The sequence below is a fragment of the Coregonus clupeaformis genome, chromosome 4 (genome assembly GCF_020615455.1).
Source record: "Coregonus clupeaformis isolate EN_2021a chromosome 4, ASM2061545v1, whole genome shotgun sequence".
Classification (NCBI taxonomy): Eukaryota; Metazoa; Chordata; class Actinopteri; order Salmoniformes; family Salmonidae; genus Coregonus; species Coregonus clupeaformis.
The window spans coordinates 22,672,163-22,693,118 of NC_059195.1; the positions used below are offsets into that span (position 1 = coordinate 22,672,163).

At 44.0% G+C, this 20,956-nt stretch overlaps 1 protein-coding gene across 17 annotated transcripts in view; it reads right to left on the bottom strand.

Annotated features, from left to right (window-relative positions):
- Positions 1–548: 548 nt before the first annotated feature.
- Positions 549–20,956, bottom strand: part of caska (calcium/calmodulin-dependent serine protein kinase a) — a 171,666-nt gene continuing 151,258 nt past the window's right edge. For 6 of the 17 annotated variants that reach the window (XM_041868342.2, XM_041868335.2, XM_041868298.2 and 3 more), the window contains 10 exons: positions 17,137–17,211; positions 16,223–16,258; positions 14,470–14,514; positions 8,349–8,545; positions 7,955–8,070; positions 3,613–3,693; positions 3,421–3,501; positions 2,862–3,064; positions 2,667–2,750; positions 549–2,172 (listed from right to left, as the gene is read on the bottom strand). In XM_041868342.2, the coding sequence (XP_041724276.1) occupies positions 1,996–2,172; positions 2,667–2,750; positions 2,862–3,064; positions 3,421–3,501; positions 3,613–3,693; positions 7,955–8,070; positions 8,349–8,545; positions 14,470–14,514; positions 16,223–16,258; positions 17,137–17,211 (1,095 nt within the window). In that variant the 3' untranslated portion in view covers positions 549–1,995. The remainder of the gene's footprint in view (positions 2,173–2,666; positions 2,751–2,861; positions 3,065–3,420; positions 3,502–3,612; positions 3,694–7,954; positions 8,071–8,348; positions 8,546–14,469; positions 14,515–16,222; positions 16,259–17,136; positions 17,212–20,956) is intronic. The other 11 variants (XM_041868359.2, XM_041868320.2, XM_041868382.2 and 8 more) reach the window with 6 other exon arrangements.

Below are 20,956 nucleotides of genomic sequence, written 5' to 3' on the forward strand. Positions count from 1 at the left end.
TAAGTCTTTTTGTGTGGGCTATTTATACTTTATAACATTTTGAGTGCAGTATAATTTCTCACAAAAAGATGGACATGCCATTGGTAGAGACATTCCAGCAGTATCTGATGCTCCTTAATGTCTCACAATAGCTTAGAACATATCAATGGTTAAAGAATAGGCATAAAACACAGGATGTTAAAATAAATATATTGAACATTATTCACAAAAACTGTTGTGAAACAACTGTTGCAAGGACTTGAGGAAGAGTTGTAATGTGAACGTTTTGCTAATGTTGTTAACCTCGCGAATGCAAACAGAGTTTATTTTTGCGAGGGTGGAGACTTTGCAAACCGCAACTCCCAATTCCTAACGTGTATGGACCCAGAACCTATTCACACAGCTGACCAAATTACACAATATTTAATAAATTGATGGATAAATAGATGGAATAAAATGTTCAATATATTTTATTTCCATTGTGTGCTTATTGTTTAATCATTGATATGTTCTAGGGGCCATTTTGAGACCTTAAGGAGCATCAGATACTGCTGGAATGTCTACCAATGGCATGTCCATCTTTTTGTGAGAAATTACACTGGTCACTCAAAACAAAGTATTTATAAAGTATAAATAGCCCACACTTTAGATGAGGCCACGCAAAAAGAGTTACTAATGATTAGTAAATGGTTTATAAGGACCTATTTTAAACAACTTATGAATGATCTTATGAATCATTAAATACTTTAAAAGTTGTTTATAAATGTATGAATAACTAGGTTAATAAGATTTACAAATGTGGGAGTAATGATTCATAAATGATGAATAAACTATTTACTAATCCATTAAATGCTTTATTACGTGGAGTTATTATAAAGTTCTACCACAAATGTGTTTACAAACACATCGATACCATGGTTTTTAGAAATGTCATCTGAAATGCATAGGTGTCAAGGTTCTTTTTGTTGGTTATTTCCTGTTCCCCTTGCTTCCTCCCTTGGTCAAGTGGAGTCTTCCAGATGTGTGGAATGTTGGTTTTCAGTTGGGAGGATGTTACAGCAGGACACTGGGGGAACACGGACAGACGGCATGGAAGCTTGCGAATGTCCAACATGCATGGGACCTCATTCAAATCTCAAAAACATGTATGGATTCATTTAGAAGAGACAGTACCCCGTGTTTGTGTGAAGGGGAGAGGGGGGTGGCTAGGGTAATAACATGTACAGTCAAAATGAACCAAGATAAAACTGAACTACATGAATAATAAGAGTGACATTCGAGAAAGATTATGTGAATGAAGTAGACAATAATGGCTAATAAAGTAGAGGAGTAAAGGAGCAGATAAATAACAGTGTTGAGGATGAGATCCAGATAAAGGGAGGCTGTGATGTTTGGGTGTTTTTCTTCAGTCTGTCCAGAGAGAGAGGAAGAGAATACCCACAAACAGCATCTGTAGTGTAGGGAAATAACTACAACAGAGGGACAACTAAGAACTACAACATCCATGAGGGATGGGTTGATGGGGGCACAGACAGTCACATGATGTAGAAGGCTGCAGTGCACTACTGGGGAGGAGATACAGTACTGTCTCTTTAAAACAAACATCTACAAAAATGTCGCTTCCTAGATAATACAGACATGACAATACTTATTAGTTTTTTTCGTTTATACAACACTACGGCTAGGTAGTCTGTAAGGGCAAAGTCTGATTGGCTGCTACAAGTCATGTGCAGTACAGAGGATTTTGATTGGCTGCTGAAGGTCTATGTGCAGTACACAGAGGTTTCTGATTGGTTGAGGTGCTTTTCCTTTCCGAAGGAATGATGGGAGTTTTCGCAGAAATGCATCGCCAGGGAGAAAGGGAGGGGGGAGAAGAGGGAGGAGCGAAAGAGAGGAGTCATTGGAGGGGAGGGGGGAGGGTGTCTATACAGGTACAGTGGACCCGGTAAGACACAGAGGGGAGGAGAGGAGGAGAAAGCAGAGGAGGAGAGAAGAGCTATGTGTTCCTTCATATCCTCAGTAGACCCAGGACACAGGGACCCACTGTGCAGTGGTACAGACCAGGTCTATAGCCTCCTCTAGGTGTCTGATGGTCTCGTCTATCTCGTTGTTGATTATGGTCTGGTCAAAATAATGGGCATAGGTCTTCTGAAGAATCTCTGACTCCTTCTGAAGACGCTGCAATGACTCGTCCTACAGAGAGAGAGAGAGAAGGGGGAGGAGAGAAACATAATGAGACAGAGACAGATGTCTTACCAATAAAGCACCATTCAATTAAACTGACAGAGAAAGAGGGAGGATATAGAGTGGATGGGTAGGGATTCAGGACAGTGCTTTGCTAGGCCTGGTGTTAAAGAAGGAATAGTAACCTTCACTCAGAGAAAGGAGTGAGCTGGTTTACTACGGTAACATACTATACAACACAATAGAGCACTACTGACCATGGCCAGCGTTTTCTCCACTCATACTTACTGGCAGCTTCCTGCACCACCTGGGGAGCTGAGAGCCATGCAACGGAACGCAAGACAAACAGAAAAACTGAATCTCACACACAGCATGCAAAATAAATGAATGAAGCAAGGGATGAGAGAAGAAAATGGAGGAGTGCAGAAAAAAGAAGAGTGGCTACAGCTGCAGACCGTTCCATTATTAGAACAAAAGGTTGACAATGTGTGTGTATGTCTTACCTCGTTAATGCCAGGGGTGATGGTTGGCGCGGCGATGAAAACAACGTAGGGAGCAAACTCTGCTGTCCGCAGGACCTTCAGAGCCTAATGGAGAACAGGTTACAGGTCAGCTGGGCTGTGTGTTTGTGATTGTGTATTATGCCTGAGAAGACCCTCTGCGTTCACAAGTGGAAAATACACCCTCCCCCCCCCCACCTGTGGCTCTACATCCAGTATGGAGATGAGTCCCTGCTCGTGGATCTGGCGGATTGTCTCTAGCCGCGTGCCGTACATGGCGTCCTCGTGACTACCGTACTCCAGGTAGTCATTGTTACTGATGTCCTGCATCATCTGGTCATGTGACACAAAGTAGTAGTTCTTCCCGTTCTCCTCGTCCTTCTTAGGAAGTCTGGTCGTATCTGGGGGAGGGAGGAAGGGAGGAAGAGGGGGGTCGGGGGGTTGAGTAAGAACGATAATCACAATGGATGTTCAAAGTGAGTGAGTGCGTGAGTCAGTGAATGTATCGTCCGTGAAATGGGGTAGGCAAATCTGTGTGTGTGTGTGTCTTACGTGGGATGGGGTAGGCAAATCTGTGTGTGTGTGTGTCTTACGTGGGATGGGGTAGGCAAATCTGTGTGTGTGTGTGTCTTACGTGGGATGGGGTAGGCGAATCTGTGTGTGTGTGTGTCTTACGTGGGATGGGGTAGGCGAATCTGTGTGTGTGTGTGTCTTACGTGGGACGGGGTAGGCGAATCTGTGTGTGTGTGTGTCTTACGTGGGATGGGGTAGGCGAATCTGTCAGGGTGTTTTGTGATGAGTGTGTTCTTGATGTGTCTTCTGCCCACTCCATGGGCACCTTTGGAAGAGAGAGCAGTCAGTCAGAACGCTATACGAGCACACTACCTAGTACCGTTTGCCAATACATCATAACCCTCTATAGTATGCTAGTATGGATACTTGTACTTACCTAACAAGACTAGTGTTTTCCTCTTGAACGCAGGCAGTTTCACAACCTCTTCATACGTGACGAGATCTAGTTGGTCGAATACTGGAAAAAGAGGACGGAGGAAAGAGAGCGGGATAGTGAGATACTGTGAAGGAGAGGAGAGGTGCAGACAGACATCCATAGTAGTTCACTGGGAGAACACAGGACCCTAACAGTGAGGTGGCGCTATGGGACAGAGAGAATGCCTGTGACAGTTAGTTGTTAATGGAGAAAATTATAGCCTGGGTACATGACTGTTTCAACATTCAACAACACTATATCAACATCTGGGAATGACAAGGACAAGGTGGCTAAAAGAGAAACAGACTAGCACCCAGGCTAGCCATGAGATGAAGGGGTAGACATATTGTCTCTGACAGTTGGGAGATAATGAACAATGAGGAAATTAACTATGATGTTACAATAATAGATAGAGCCTGAACTTCTCCTTGGAGTAGTATAAGTTCAATGGCGTGTATGTCCTTAAACCTGACACCATTAAATCAAATAACTAAATCTGAGGAGTTTTTTATCCTAACCCAGGTTAATGCCCTAATCAAATGAGACGAAGGAGAGAGATTTGGGATAAGACTGTTTACATGTGGCAAACAGAGAGGGAGAATATTCTCAATGTTTTCCTTCTAGTCTGAGGCTACACAGATGTGACCGTTGTAGCTGTTAGGGTAATACTGCAGAGCTGGTGAACGACCATTATGTGTAAGCGAATAGCGCAGTGATACCACAATGTATGTGTGTGTGTTACGTTTTTACATTTTTTAAAATAAACAATGGGATAGATGGATGGACAGATGGAAGGGGGTGAGCTGAATGAGATGGAGGAGAGAACAAAGCACAGTAGGACACAGTACTGGACACTCCTGGGAGTCCGTGCAGAACACAGCAAAGAGCATGTGTCCTTACCCTACAGTGGAGGGTACTGCACACAGGGTACTGCTAATTTCACCTCTACTGTAACATGAACCTAACAGCTGTGTGTGTGTGGCTGACATGGGAAATACAACACCAGGAGCACCATGTACTCGCTCTGGAATATAAGAGTTTCTCCTGCTTTCGCTCCACTCCTTTTTCTTTTATCCTTGCTCTTTCATCCCTCTCTCTCGCTATCTATCTCTCGCTCTATCTCTCTCTAATGGCTGAGGATGGCTCACTCTCTCCTGCTTCCTGCTTTCTCTGCTGCTCTGTTCTTATTGGCTGGCATGTGTCCTTGAACTTAGGCCGACCTATAACCTTGTGCGCAATGTGTCACATTCTGAGAAAGATATTCAGGGTTATTAAATGGGGACGCTTCCCTTGGGCAGATGTACCATGTTAGAATACAACTGACTAGATCTGAAACACACAACACCAAAATAAACAAAATATATGGGTGAGGATGAAAACCAAAAAAACAAGCTATGTTCTTTCCGTTTTGTGCTGGATCTCTGTTGCTCTGACGAGCAAACAGAAACAAAATGGAAACATTGGGAGTGACACCTGGTCAACTAAAGGGTTAATAATAACGCAAATAAAAAAGAGATAGAGAGAGGGACAGAGAGAGAAACAGAGTGAAAGAGAGTGAAAGAGAAACAGACCAAACCAAAAGAGGCGTTAGCTAGTCAGATACTTGTCACTGGTTGTTACTTACATGCAGAGAGGCCATTTGAGGGGGACAGCGTGAGAGATGGACAGGGTCATAACATGGTTCAGTTACACAACAATACAGTAGTTACTATACATACAGCAATACAACACTGCAGCAGCAAAGCGCTGATGCGCTGACTGCTTTAAATTAGTCACCCAACGGAGTAGGACGAAGTTGCTCATAGACAATGATCTAGGGTCAGTATTGTATTTTTCCCCTTAATGGTTAAGGTTAGGATTTGGGCAGGTTATATTGACCTGAGATCTGTGTCTAAAGGGCAACTTCTACCCAGAGCACCACACTCTGGCCTCTTGAGGAGGGAAAGTAGGAAATATGCATCTTTATAGAATTAGAATGGGCCTAGAGTCATAGGCCTTGTACTGTGAACATGCTGCTAGCTATCCACCACATCATTTCTCATCCTCTTAGTAACTGTACCTGAGGAGAATGAGACTACATTCAAAATCAGACTATGTGTCATGCAAAAAAACTCAGAAAGACTCAGATATGAGTCAGATATGAATGCTTAGAGCAAGCAAAAAATCTAAAGCAAAATAATAGCATGCTTTGCTGTTACTTGGAGAAGCAATATGAACATTAACAGTTGGTTCTTTACACATACAGCTTGCATGCATCTCTGGTATCATGCGCTTGTAAGTTACAGATGCACAAAGATAATGCCCCCAAAACATTCTAACCTCTCACCATTACCAATAACAGGAGAGGTTAGAATTTTGGGGGTGAGGGGGTTGATATTTTCTCTTTCTCACTCATTATTATTCACGATTCATTCATGATTATCTGAAATTATGGTAGCATACACATTAATGTAAAAGGGTTCAGAAACATATTCTATTCTTATTTACAATAAAAGTGCCTCCAAAATGACAATACATGATTTACCATTCATTTTTATTGGGCACAACATAATCCGAAACACAACCAAAACAAACAGCAAATGCATCCAACAAGTGTGTAGCTTGATGTAGTCATTGCGTGCTAGGAATATGGGACCAAATACTAAACTTTTGACAACATTTATTACACTATATGTAAATACTTATGACACCTTCAAATAGGAAGACTAGATACATGAAAGCACTTTATGTATGGAAATTCCCTCAAAGAAAAGGTCGTCCTGTTGCCTCATATAAAACATTTGATCTCAAATCCAAAATGTTGTAGTATATAGCCAAATTAAAAGGTTTAGCTTCACTGTCCAAATAAATACGTATGGGAGTATAAGTCAAGAGAAGTGGGCTTGACCTAGATCTGGACCTGGACTTGAAACACTCAGCCAGGTTCCCAGCTACATTCATCTGTGTAAGCCTGAGTTGTTCCGAGAGTGCCCAGGCTTCACCATCATTTGAAACCCAGTTAAAGGACAAAGAATGAGCAGTCATGAAACGTAATGTGGGGCAGGTAGGTCAGGGCTGTGTCTATCTGCAATAGACAGTTCATGCTGCCAACTACGCTGGGGGCCCTGATACTTCTCCCTCTCTCTCAACCCATCTCCTCCCAGCTCTATAGCTCGACTTCCAGGCTCTCTACTTCCCCAGTACCTCCCCTAACCCTCTCTTTCCTTCTCCCAACCCCTCTTAACTCTGCAAGTCCTCTCCATGGCCCCTTCCCTTCCACCTCCTTCTCACCCTCCCTCCCCCTCTTACTGGTTACTGGTGTCATTTGAGCCGCTCCAGTCCTAGCACAGACACACATGGCAGTGTCAGTTTCTCCTGCACATTGACCATGGCCCGGTCTGTTGAGACAGCCACCTTGAGATCACAGACACCCGAGATCCACAGACACGTTTGCTTCCCTCTACATCTCACACACTGTGCTCAACTATCCATAGGAAACAAGAGGCTTTGGTGAAGACACAAAGTAGGTTTGAGGCTTTCAATGTTGGCTACTGTCTTTAATGTGGTGAGCTGTCTGTGTCTAAGGCACTTTGGAACACACTCTCAATCCCAAACACTCTCACACATGTATATTCACATGCAAACAAGACATTCATGTGCATGCACACCACGAGGCTGCTGATGGGAGGACGGCTCATAATAATGGCCGGAACGGAGCAAATGGAAACCATGTGTTTGATGTATTTGATACCATTCCACTTAACATTTACATTACATTTACATTTTAGTCATTTAGCAGACGCTCTTATCCAGAGCGACTTAAGCCATTACCACGAGCCCATCCTCCCCAATTAAGGTGCCACCAACCTCCTGTGATGCACACTCAGATACACGTGCAGCACACACACACACTCATACTTTACATGCCAACTTGATAACTGCACACTCACCCTTATATTTAAGCTTGCCCTTGTGCCCTAGCACCAGGTCTCACTGCTATGACTATGTCACTGGAGCCAGCAGAGGTTACAAGGTTCTGTTACCTGAACTCCCTGCTCTCCATGCCCTCCCTGCCCCCAGTTTCCCTCCCTCTCCCTCATACCTTGCCCACCCCACCCTCTCCCTCCCCCTCATTCTCTGCCCACCCCTCCCTCTCCCTAACCTTTAATTCCCTGCCCACCTCACCCTCTCCCTCATTCCTTGACCACCACTCCCTCTCCCTCATACCCCCATGCCACCTTCTCACACACGTGAGACCCTCACATTCCATGCAGTAACAGCAGAGGAACATTTTGAGTGGATGTGAGTGTGTGTGTATGTGTACCTGCGTTGTGTTTGGCCAGGTACTTGTCTTTGTACTGCTTCTTCTTCTTGCCAAACCAGGTACAACTGGCCTGCTGCTCCTGCTTGGTCTTCTCCATGGCGATACACGCCACACGCCTGCAAACATGGCGGGAAATACACCCAATAAAACTAAATCATCTGCTCAAACATGCAAGGCTTTGTTTGGGTTCTTCGAGGGTGCGTTCTGGGGGCTTAGATCGGGTTCTCTCTAAATATGGGTTCTGTGTGTTAAATTACTCTACATTACTCTAAAGGCTCTAGCTTGTCAGGTCTGGAGGTGGTTTCTAAGTCTGAATGATTCTCTAGATCTTGATGGAGATCTGGGTTCTATCACGTCGTGTGTGTGTCTACTCAGTGTGTGTGTGTCTCCTCACCACTCCTGGAGTTCTGGTGAGGGTATGAGCCCTGCAGTTCCATTTTTGGTGTTCTCCAGTTTGCCCTGCCACCAGTTGTGGTCGTCTTTACTGATGATCTGGATGATGTCACCGACCCGGAAGGGAATCCCGGCCTCCTTGCATGGGATGAGGTCATCTCTGGAGGGGTCATACTCAAACTGGGCCCTCACATAGATCTGAGACACACAGACAGGGGTAAGAGGTTAGAGTCACTGATGAGGTAGGGGTGAGAGAAAGAGAAAGAGGGAGAGAGAGAGAGAGGGAGAGGGAGGGAGGTAGAGAGGGCTAGGGAGATACAGAGAGAGAGACAGCGAGAGAGAGCAGTTGTTGGGCGTGTGGCTGTACAGGTTGGAAACCTGGAGAGGGAGGAGTGGCGTGTGGCTGTACAGACTAATGGGTTGCCAGATTGGAGACCTTTCCCTATGGGTAGTTGTACCTCACAGGGGACTAAATATATAAATAGCCGAGTGCTGTAAATGAGCTTCTCTCTACGGTTGCCAGGTTGGACACCTGTCCCTATGGGCTGTGGGCAGTAGTGTGCATATATCTCATAGGAGAATAATACAAAACATAAGTTGTGGTATAAATGAGCCTCACTCTTCAGAGGCAGTATCCTGATACAGTGGGGAGAACAAGTATTTGATACACTGCCGATTTTGCAGGTTTTCCTACTTACAAAGCATGTAGAGGTCTGTAATTTTTTATCATAGATACACTTCAACTGTGAGAGACGGAATCTAAAACAAAAATCCAGAAAATCACATTGTATGATTTTTAAGTAATTAATTTGCATTTTATTGCATGACATAAGTATTTTATCACCTACCAACCAGTAAGAATTCCGGCTCTCACAGACCTGTTAGTTTTTCTTTAAGAAACCCTCCTGTTCTCCACTCATTACCTGTATTAACTGCACCTGTTTGAACTCGTTACCTGTATAACCTCATCTTTACTAGATGCTGCTCTTCTACTAATCTCACTGCAACTCCCCTCCATGTCTCCGACCACTACTTTGTTTCCTTTTCTCTCTCGCTCTCCTCCCACACTACTCACTCTGCCCCTACACAGATGGTAATGCGCCGCCGCAACCTTCGCTCTCTCTCTCCCACTACTCTCTCCTCTTCCATCCTATCATCTCTTCCCTCTGCTCAATCCTTCTCCCTCCAATCTCCTGATTCTGCCTCCTCAACCCCCCTCTCCTCCCTTTCTGCATCCTTTGACTCTCTGTGTCCCCTATCCTCCCGGCCGGCTCGGTCCTCCCCTCCAGCTCCGTGGCTTGATGACTCATTGCGAGCTCACAGAACAGAGCTCCGGGCAGCGGAGCGGAAATGGAAGAAAACTAAACTCCCTGCCGACCTGGCATCTTTTCACTCCCTCCTCTCTACATTTTCTTCATCTGTTTCTGCTGCTAAGGCCACTTTCTACCACTCTAAATTCCAAGCATCTGCCTCTAACCCTAAGAAGCTCTTTGCCACATTTTCCTCCCTCCTGAATCCTCCCCCCCCCCCCCCCCTCTCTCTCTGTGGATGACTTCGTCAACCACTTTGAAAAGAAGGTTGACGACATTCGATCCTTGTTTGTTAAGTCTAATGACACTGCTGGTCCTACTCACACTGCCCTACCCTATGCTTTGACTTCTTTCTCCCCTCTCTCTCCAGATAAAATCCTGCGACTTGTGACTGCAGGCCGCCCAACAACCTGCCCGCTTGACCCCATCCCCTCCTCTCTTCTCCAGACCATCTCCGGTGACCTTCTCCCCTACCTCACCTCGCTGATCAACTCATCCTTGACCGCTGGCCATGTCCCTTCCGTCTTCAAGAGAGCGAGAGTTGCTCCCCTTCTCAAGAAACCAACACTCGATCCCACTGATGTCAACAACTACAGACCAGTATCCCTTCTTTCTTTTCTTTCCAAAACTATTTAGCCAACTCTCTTGCTATCTCTCTCAGAATGACCTTCTTGATCCAAACCAGTCAGGTTTCAGGACTGGTCATTCAACTGAGTCTGCTCTTCTCTGTGTCACGGAGGCTCTCCGCACTGCTAAAGCTAACTCTCTCTCCTCTGCTCTTGTCCTTCTAGACCTGTCTGCTGCCTTTGATACTGTGAACCATCAGATCCTCCTCTCCACCCTCTCCGAGCTGGGCATCTCCGGCGCGGCTCACTCCTGGATTGCGTCCTACCTGACCGGTCGCTCCTACCAAGTGGCGTGGCGAGAAGCTGTCTCCGCACCACGTGCTCTCACCACTGGTGTCCCCCAGGGCTCAGTTCTAGGCCCTCTCCTTTTCTCCCTATACACCAAGTCACTTGGCTCTGTCATATCCTCACATGGCCTCTCCTATCATTGCTACGCTGACGATACACAACTAATCTTCTCCTTTCCCCCTTCTGATAACCAGGTGGCGAATCGCATCTCTGCATGTCTGGCAGACATATCAGTATGGATGACGGATCACCACCTCAAGCTGAACCCTGGCAAGACGGAGCTGCTCTTCCTCCCCGGGGAAGGACTGCCCGTTCCATGATCTCGCCATCACGGTTGACAACTCCGCTGTGTCCTCCTCCCAGAGTGCGAAGAGCCTAGGCGTGACCCTGGACAACACCCTGTCGTTCTCCGCCAACATCAAGGCGGTGACCCGCTCCTGCAGGTTCATGCTCTACAACATTCGGAGAGTACGACCCTGCCTTACACAGGAAGCGGCACAGGTCCTAATCCAGGCACTTGTCATCTCCCCGTCTGGACTACTGCAACTCGCTGTTGGCTGGCCTCCCTGCCTGTGCCATTAAACCCCTACAACTCATCCAGAATGCCGCAGCCCGTCTGGTGTTCAACCTTCCCAAGTTCTCTCACGTCACCCCCCTCCTCCGCACACTCCACTGGCTTCCAGTTGAAGCTCGCATCCGCTACAAGACCATGGTGCTTGCCTATGGAGCAGTGAGGGAACGGCACCTCTGTACCTTCGGGCTCTGATCAGTCCCTACACCCAAACGAGGGCATTGCGTTCATCCACCTCTGGCCTGCTGGCTCCCCTTCCTCTGCGGAAGCATAGTTCCCGCTCAGCCCAGTCAAAACTGTTCGCTGCTCTGGCACCCCAATGGTGGAACAAGCTCCCTCACGACGCCAGGACAGCGGAGTCACTCACCACCTTCCGGAGACATTTGAAACCCCACCTCTTTAAGGAATACCTGGGATAGGATAAAGTAATCCTTCTACCCCCCAAAACAAATTGTAAAGTGGTTATCCCACTGGCTATAGGGTGAACGCACCAATTGGTGAGTCGCTCTGGATAAGAGCGTCTGCTAAATGACGTAAATGTGCCCTTGAGCAAGGCACTTAACCCTAATTGCTCCTGTAAGTCGCTCTGGATAAGAGCGTCTGCTAAATGACTAAAATGTAAAATGTAATAAAAGACACCTGTCCACACACTCAATCAAACAGACTCCAACCTCTCCACAATGGCCAAGACCAGAGAGCTGTGTAAGGACATCAGGGATCAAATTGTAGACCTGCACAAGGCTGGGATAGGCTACAGGACAATAGGCAAGCAGCTTGGTGAGAAGGCAACAACTGTTGGCGCAATTATTAGAAAATGGAAGAAGTTCAAGATGACGGTCAATCACCCTCGGTCTGGGGCTCCATGCAAGATCTCACCTCGTGGGGCATCAATGATCATAAGGAAGGTGAGGGATCAGCCCAGAACTACACGGCAGGACCTGGTCAATGACCTGAAGAGAGCTGGGACCACAGTCTCAAAGAAAACCATTAGTAACACACTACGCCGTCATGGATTAAAATCCTGCAGCGCACGCAAGGTCCCCCTGCTCAAGCCAGCGCATGTCCAGGCCCGTCTGAAGTTTGCCATTGACCATCTGGATGATCCAGAGGAGGAATGGGAGAAGGTCATGTGGTCTGATGAGACAAAAATAGAGCTTTTTGGTCTAAACTCCATTCGCCGTGTTTGGAGGAAAAAGAAGGATGAGTACAACCCCGAGAACACCATCCCAACCGTGAAGCATGGAGGTGGAAACATCATTCTTTGGGGATGCTTTTCTGCAAAGGGGACAGGACGACTGCACCGTATTGAGGGGAGGATGGATGGGGCCATGTATCGCGAGATCTTGGCCAACAACCTCCTTCCCTCAGTAAGAGCATTGAAGATGGGTCGTGGCTGGGTCTTCCAGCATGACAACGACCCGAAACACACAGCCAGGGCAACTAAGGAGTGGCTCCGTAAGAAGCATCTCAAGGTCCTGGAGTGGCCTAGCCAGTCTCCAGACCTGAACCCAATAGAAAATCTTTGGAGGGAGCTGAAAGTCCGTATTGCCCAGCGACAGCCCCGAAACCTGAAGGATCTGGAGAAGGTCTGTATGGAGGAGTGGGCCAAAAAATACCTGCTGCAGTGTGTGCAAACCTGGTCAAGACCTACAGGAAACGTATGATCTCTGTAATTGCAAACAAAGGTTTCTGTACCAAATATGAAGTTCTGCTTTTCTGATGTATCAAATACTTATGTCATGCAATAAAATGCAAATTAATTACTTAAAAATCATACAATGTGATTTTCTGGATTTCGTCTCTCACAGTTGAAGTGTACCTATGATAAAAATTACAGACCTCTACATGCTTTGTAAGTAGGAAAACCTGCAAAATCGGCAGTGTATCAAATACTTGTTCTCCCCACTGTATACAGTGCCTTCAGAAGGTATTCACACCTCTTGACTTTTTCCACATTTTGTTGTGTTACAGAAGGAATTTAAAATTGATTAAATCGAGATTTTGTGTCACTGGCCTACACACAATACCCAATAATGTCAAAGTGGATTTTAATTAATTAAAAATGAAAAGCTGAAATGTCTTGAGTCAATAAGTATTCAACCCTTTGTTATGGCAAGCCAAAATAAGTTCAGGATTAAAAAGTTGCTTAACAAGTCACATAATAACTTGCATGGACTCACTTTGTGTGCAATAATAGTGTTTAACATAATTTTTGAATGACTCTCTCATCTCACGGCAGATCCTGGACAACACATTACTGAGTACCATTCTCCATATTTTCAAGCATAGTGGTGGCTGCATCATGTTATGGGTATGCTTGTAATTGTTAAAGAATAGGTAGTTTTTCAGGACTTAAAAGCCACGGAATGGAGCTAAGCACAGGCAAAATCTTAGAGGAAAACCTGGTTCACCTTGCAGCCAAATTTACACTGGAGCTGCTTACCAAGAAGACAGTGAATGTTCCAGAGTTACAGTTTTGACTTAAATCTACTTGAAAATGTATGGCAAAACCTGAAAATGGTTGTCTAGCAATGATCAACAACCAATTTGATGAATTTTGAAAATAATAATGGACAAATGTTACACAATCCACGTGTGGGAAGCTCTTAGAGACTTTACCCAGAAAGACTCACAGGTGTAATCGCTGCCAAAGGTGCTGCTACAAAGTATTGTGAATAATTATGTAAATGAGATATTTCTGTATTTCATTTTCAATACATTTGCAAAAATTTCTAAAAACATGTCTTAATTTGTCATTATGGGGTATTGTGTGTAGATGGGTGAGAAAAAAATATATTTAATCCATTTTTAATTCAGGCTGTAACACAACAAAATGTGGAATAAGTCTGAAGGCACTGTAAATGGCACAGGGATCGTTAACACAGGGTTGTCTCTTTAGAATCCACCATAGGTCTTGTTAAATCACTATCTACATTTTCTGTATCACTGACTGATTTAGCACACCTTTATGATCTGAGTACCAGTCTTGCGTTGCCATTCTTGTCTGTTAAAGATGTATGAGGCAATATGTTGATTTCATTTTTTTTTCTCAGAGAATTGTATTGAGACCTCATGATAATACATTTTGAATACAGTTTGAATATACTTGTTACAATAATCCAAACAGTATGGTTTTGCATTGTAGTTTTAGTGGTCTTAGTCTAAGTTAGATTGTACTGTATGGGATGTTCTTTTGGTTACAAACTATTGCTATTACGGTCATCTAAAGGAATATCTATGGTTTAACCATAGAGATAAAACATTTCCTAAGATGTCTGCTGTTTTATCTCTATGGTTTAGCACTATGGAGGCTACATTATATCTTACCTTGATGGACATTTTATCCTTGATTGGAGGTCTGGGTACGACCATCTAGGATGTGAAAGCATCACACACATCATGCAGTAAAACGACTACGGAGTGTCTACACACACAGTATGGTGAGCAGAGCGCGGTGGAGATGGAGAACGTTAAGTGTTAACCATACTATGGTGATGGTGGTGGGAGGGGATTGACATGGATGATGCCACTTCAGTGTTGGAGACCAATTCAACTTTAGTTCAGTTCATTGAGATTAATTGAAGTTTTCATTTCATGAATAGCCTGTTGCTGTCGATGAGAATTGTACAATTCATAAATAAAAAGTTCAACTCATCCCCTGAAATGGAGTTTAAATGGAATTGACCCCAACCCTGGTTATGATGAAGAGACAGGCCCGTTGGAATGCTTTTTAACATGCATTTCTTCCTTCTTCCTGCCTTCATTTTAAAAGATCTGAAATGACTGGATTGGTGAAAGACATGGAAGAGCTTTAACCTATCCAACACTGTCATGTTATTATTATATTATTACTGTCAGATCAGTGATTGCTGATCAAGGAAGAGAGGTAGAATGCATTCAGTATTCCAACAGGGATCCAAAACTATGTTATGGGTTTCAAACATAATGGATGGTCATAATTGATGATTATGTCACATAGGGATGGGCGAGATTATAGGAGGCTTGGGTGGGTGTCTATGGTCATGGCTAATGGCTGTATTCGCCATACGACCAATGAATTAAGTGCCACATTTTAATGTTATTTAACAAAGCTTTTTGTATTATAATAATGACTTTTAAATTCAAATATACAGTATTTTATGCTAATCTTTATCAAGGGTGCCAATAATTATGGACCTGACTGTATATTTGAAGTCTCCTCTGAAGTCTAGTTCCATTCAAATGTATCATCCTTTCCAAAGAGAACATTTTCTCTACCACAGGGGAGTTCAACTCAGGGTTATGGGACCAGGTGGAATCTTTCAAAATCTTAATAATAACAACTCTGCAAAAATCGGATCGGATTGAATCAATTTGAATTCAGCCTGTGCTCTTTTTAGGTCAGACATGTCTGAGCAGCTGGAGCAGATTTGGAGTCTAATGTGTTTTGGATTGAGGCCAATATCCAGTAGTGTGTCTTTGGAAGAGGTCATAGCTTACAGTAGCTCTACATATTATCCACTATTCAGTCTAACAGACACTGTCCTTTAAAAATATATATTTTGGGGGGTATTTTATTGTTTTACAGACAGTAAATGTCGGAATGTAGAGGGGTAGACAGATACAGAGGGAGACCGAGATAAAGGGCTTAGACGGGATTCGTACCCATGTCACCTGGTGTATATGTGATCCGGAGTCTGGTGGGCTAACCACTACGCCAGACTCTGACACAGCAGGCACTATCCTGCTCTAAACACATGCAGGAACAGCTTGGAGATCAGTCTGTAGCCACAGAATATTAACAACATTGTAAGTGAACAGAGTGTACTCATTTGTGTTGACCTTGGCAATTACTCAATGGAGGGCAGCTGGGGGCTGGTGAGCATGTGAACTCGCAAGCACACTGCGCGTGTGCACATATGCATAAGCACACACAGACACACACACACACACAGACAGACACACACAGACACACACAGACACACGTGTAGACGTTGAATGAGGGGGAAGGGATGGAGGGGTTGTGAGTTACAGTTCAGTGTGTGTATGTGTGTGTGTATGTGTTTGTTTGTTTTACGGGGCAGAGAGCGCTGGTATTCACCTGTCGACCCTTGGGTTGGATGGTAGATGGCAGATCCTGCAGAGAAAACCCCACCAGTGACAGAGAGAGTTTACACCAGAGAGAGGCAGGTAAACAACCATAACACTGTGTACAGAACACAACAAAACACACAGACATGAACATTCCCTTCACTCCTGTCAAAGTTTTAAAGAGAGCGAGGGTACAGTCAAACAGAGTTGCGATTTAATGAGTGTTAGAGCAGAGCTTCAGCAGTCTCTCTCGCTCTCTCTCTCTCACACACACACACTCTCAGAGAGCGAGGAAGCAGAAAGCAAGCAAAGCAGCTTCAATACCAAGGTGTACAGCTGGTAGGTAGGTAATTTAGTTCGTAGTTAGGTAGGTAAGAGGTAGATAAGTTAGTAAGTAAGTGGGTAAATCAGATGTAGCTAGGTAGCTGGGTTAGTAGGTAGGTAGGTAGGTAAGTAAGTAGGTAGGTAAGTAGGTCTAGCAGTGGATAAGGTTGGAGGTAGTTGTATAGGAACAGAGTTGTAAAGGACCTGAGTCTTTTCTGTGACTGACTGTGTGAGTATTCCCAGTTCCTCTGTGTACTAAAGGGCTGTCAGCAGAAAGGCACAGCAAATAAGCAGCATTTTTACAGCACATGGCAGAGTTTTTCAGCACACCAATTTGTAAACAGAGATATCGGAAATGTGGCTATAGTCAAAGGTTGGTCTGAACAGCCAGTATCATAACTTAATGTGATATACAACTGAAAATAAAACAAAAATAAGTAAAATATGGGAGAGGGGGTTTAATCAAACTGGAAAAATATATACAGTATAATGATAACAGACAACAGCTGTGGGAGAGAGTGAAAGGTCTGCGTTGGTCGACTTGAGGGAGAAGGGGGCAGTTTCGGTGTTTGGTGGGTGTTTAGGGGTTGGGGTCCTTACCAAGATAGAACTGTTAACACTGGAGTGGCCAGTGCCATTGGCAGGGGATTGCCTGGAGGTGGAGGGGGACTCTCTCTGTAACAAGACACACAGGTCAGACACACACACTCACAAACTTGCGCACACACACACGCACGCATGTGCGCGCAGGGGCTTCATGCACCCATTATTTTAGAGGGGACACGAAGTACGTGAGGATGGAGGGGGGTGGTCTGGATTTAGCATGTATATTTTTCTGCATAGGTCATCTAAGCATACCACTTTACCTGTTCACACTGATTCTTTAAGAACTTTTATGCCTTAGGAGTTTAAAATAAAACATATATTTGTCACATGCTTCATAAACAACAGGTGTAGTAGGCTAAATTATGTATGTCTATGGTGTATGTACTATGTAGGCACCTGAGAGGAGCCATAAAGGAGACTATCTACCACCCCACTATCACTACCAGATTAGGGGGAGGGGGGATGGGGGCAATTTAGCCTGTTTCTTGTTCTGAAATCCTCATCACCCACTAATTAACTTCTCATTTTTGCAGATTTAGTGTTTGAGCAAGTGATGTATCAATATTTATTGTTTAAAAATTAGCTATTTATTTTACAGTTTGGAAGTTTTTACAGAGTGATCTTCTCGTCTCCTCTCACTTCGGCCATTGCAAAAGTGATTGCTGTCCTCGTTATGAAATTATCAAGCAAAACTACCAAAACTATTGCTGATGGTGAACCTGAACTCAACTAATAAAGCCTAATATCACGCTAGCCATTTTAGCATTTGAATGCTGAAGGTGTCGTACAGATGTGCAAGATCTGGAACAGCGCGTTGGTCAGCGTGTGAAGCTGGGCACAGTGAGGCTACTGATATTACCTGGGGTTGTTTGGCATGAAAAATGACTTGTAGATCAATGACTGTCAACCCAGTTACATGCAGTTCGACACTGAAGGAGAGAGGACGCATCAGTTGTCACAAAATATGAGGTATTTTTGGGAAGGTAAAAATTATGTAATATTTGTGAACCGCCGATTCATAACGTTTGAATCGATTTTCTGACCGATGCATGCTACATTTGGATCGGTCTGGTGTCCACCGACTGTTGCACTTGTATCTTAAACATTTGAATCTGGGACCAATGCGTATCAACAAATCGTTACATCCCTACCACACTGGTATATAGTATCATAACCCAAGAATTAAAGCCATTTTCCAGCAGGCATGCCAGCTAAAATAGTTAGACAAGCTACTCTAACTTGGGATAGGGCTGTGGCGGTCATGAAATTCTGTCAGCTGGTTATTGTCAGGCAAAATATTGCCGGTCTCACGGTAATTGACCATGAATTAACATAAACACGTTTAGCATCTCCAGGCCTCCACATACAAGCTGCTGATGCATGCCTTTGGAACATCTACATTTAAAAAAGTCTAATAAATCAATTTAATTTACACCATCACAATAAATCCATTATGTATTTTAGTCAGGTCAAAAGAAACATTATAATATCAAGAGAATGTATTTCAGAACAGAATATGAGTTGGCCTACTGTAGGCCTATGTTATCTGGCTATGCATGTAAGTCCCATGCCATTAATTTATTGTATCTGATTTTATAGTAAGAAGAATATAATTGAATTTAGCTGAATAAAATTGAAAGGATATTTTTCCAATTAAAGAGCGAGTGCACATATGAAGTGGCTATGTTGAGCGTAAAAGTGATCATTTGAAACAGGTCCTATATGCTAGATTTAGAGTTATTCGGCAACTTTAGTTGTGAATGATACAAACCTTAGAATATCTTACAAAATCAAAACATATACAGTGCATTCGGAAAGTATTCAGACCCCTTCCCTTTTTCCACATTTTGTTACGTTACAGCCTTATTCTAAAATGGATTAAATACAATTTTTTCCTCAACAATGTACACACAACACCCCATAATGACAAAGCGAAAACAGGCTTTGTCATTATGTAAAAATAAAAAACAGAAATACCTTATTTACATAAACATTCTGACCCTTTGCTATGAGACTTGAAATTGAGCTCAGGTGTATCCAGTTTCCATTGATCATCCTTGAGATGTTTCTAAAACTTGATTGGACTCCACCTGTAGTCAATTCAATTGATTGGACATGATTTGGAAAGGCACACACCTGTCTATACAAGGTCCCACAGTTGACAGTGCATGTCAGAGCAAAAACCAAGCCATGAGGTCGAAGGAATTGTCCGTAGAGCTTCGAGACAGGATTGTGTCGAGGCACAGATTTCTGCAGCATTGAAAGTCCCCAAGAACACAGTGGCCTACATCATTCTTAAATGGAAGAAGTTTGGATCAACCAAGACTCTTCCTAGAGCTGGCCGCCCGGCCAAACTGAGTAATCGGGGGACAAGGGCCTTGGTCAGGGAGGTAGCCAAGAACCCAATGGTCACTCTGACAGAGTTTCAGAGTTCCTCTGTGGAGATGGGAGAACCTTACAGAAGGACAACTATCTCTGCAGCACTCCACCAATCAGGCCTTTATGGTAGCGTGGCCAGACGGAAGCCACTCCTCAGTAAAAGGCACATGACAGCCAACTTGGAGTTTGTTAAAAGGAATCTAAAGGACTCTCAGACCATGAGAAACAAGATTCTCTGGTCTGATGAAACCAAGATTGAACTCTTTGGCCTGAATGCCAAATGTCATGTCTGGAAGAAACCTGGCTCCATCCCTACGGTGAAGCATGGTGGTGGCAGTATCATCCTGGGGGGATGTTTTTCAGCGGCAGGGACTGGTAGACTAGTCAGGATCGAGGGAAAGATGAATGGAGCAAAGTACATCTCTGGAGAGACCTGAAAATAGCTGTGCAGCGACGCTCCCCATCCAACCTGACAGAGCTTGAGAGGATCTACAGAGAAGAATGGGAGAAACAGGTGTGCCAAGCTTGTAGCGTCATACCCAAGAAGACTCAAGGCTGTAATCGCTGCCAAAGGTGCTTCAACAAAGTACTGAGTAAAGGGTCTGAATACTTATGTAAATGTGATATTTCCGTTTTTTATTTTTAATAAATGTGCAAACATTTCTAAAAACCTGTTTTGTCATTATGGGGTATTGTGTGTAGATTGATGAAGGGAAAAAAACAATTTAATCAATTTTGGAATAAGGCTGTAACGTAACAAAATGTGGAAAAAGTCAAGGGGTCTGAATACTTTGCATGGTGCAAATATAAGCTATTGATGATTTGAGAAAGTAGCAAAAAAAGCTTGCACTCTGTTCCTTGCCTCAGGTTGCACAGCTCTTCTCTCATCAAAGCTTGCACTCTGTTCCTTGCCTCAGGTTGCACAGCTCTTCTCTCATCAAGTGATCATATTTTCACCCATCAGACTATTTTGAATTTAATCTGGTCTTTACTAATATGGAAAATTTGTTTAGATTTAGAATAGCCCATTATCAAATGGGCAGGAACATGGGAAAAAAACATGTCATCTGTATGCCTTCAAATAGCCTAGTGAATGGAGGCTGCTGCTTTCCTGCCGGTCCGTTTTGTAGGCTACTTCGGTTTTATAACAGATCATGTGCTTTATATATGAGCAGCTGAGAAATAAATATAAAAACATCTACTTCACTCCATGCATCAACCACTGTTTGAGGAGCATGCTCTCACTGCCCGACAGGTGATATTCCACCCAAACTCTGTATGCAATGGGCTCTCCAACCTTGTTCCTGCAGCTACCCAGTGCTTCATTTGGGAAACCAAGTGAAATCTGTTCAGGAACATCAATAGTAACATGTTTTCGCAACTAAACATATTTCACGAAACTGTTGACAGCCCGTCTGCGTGCTCAAGAAAGGAA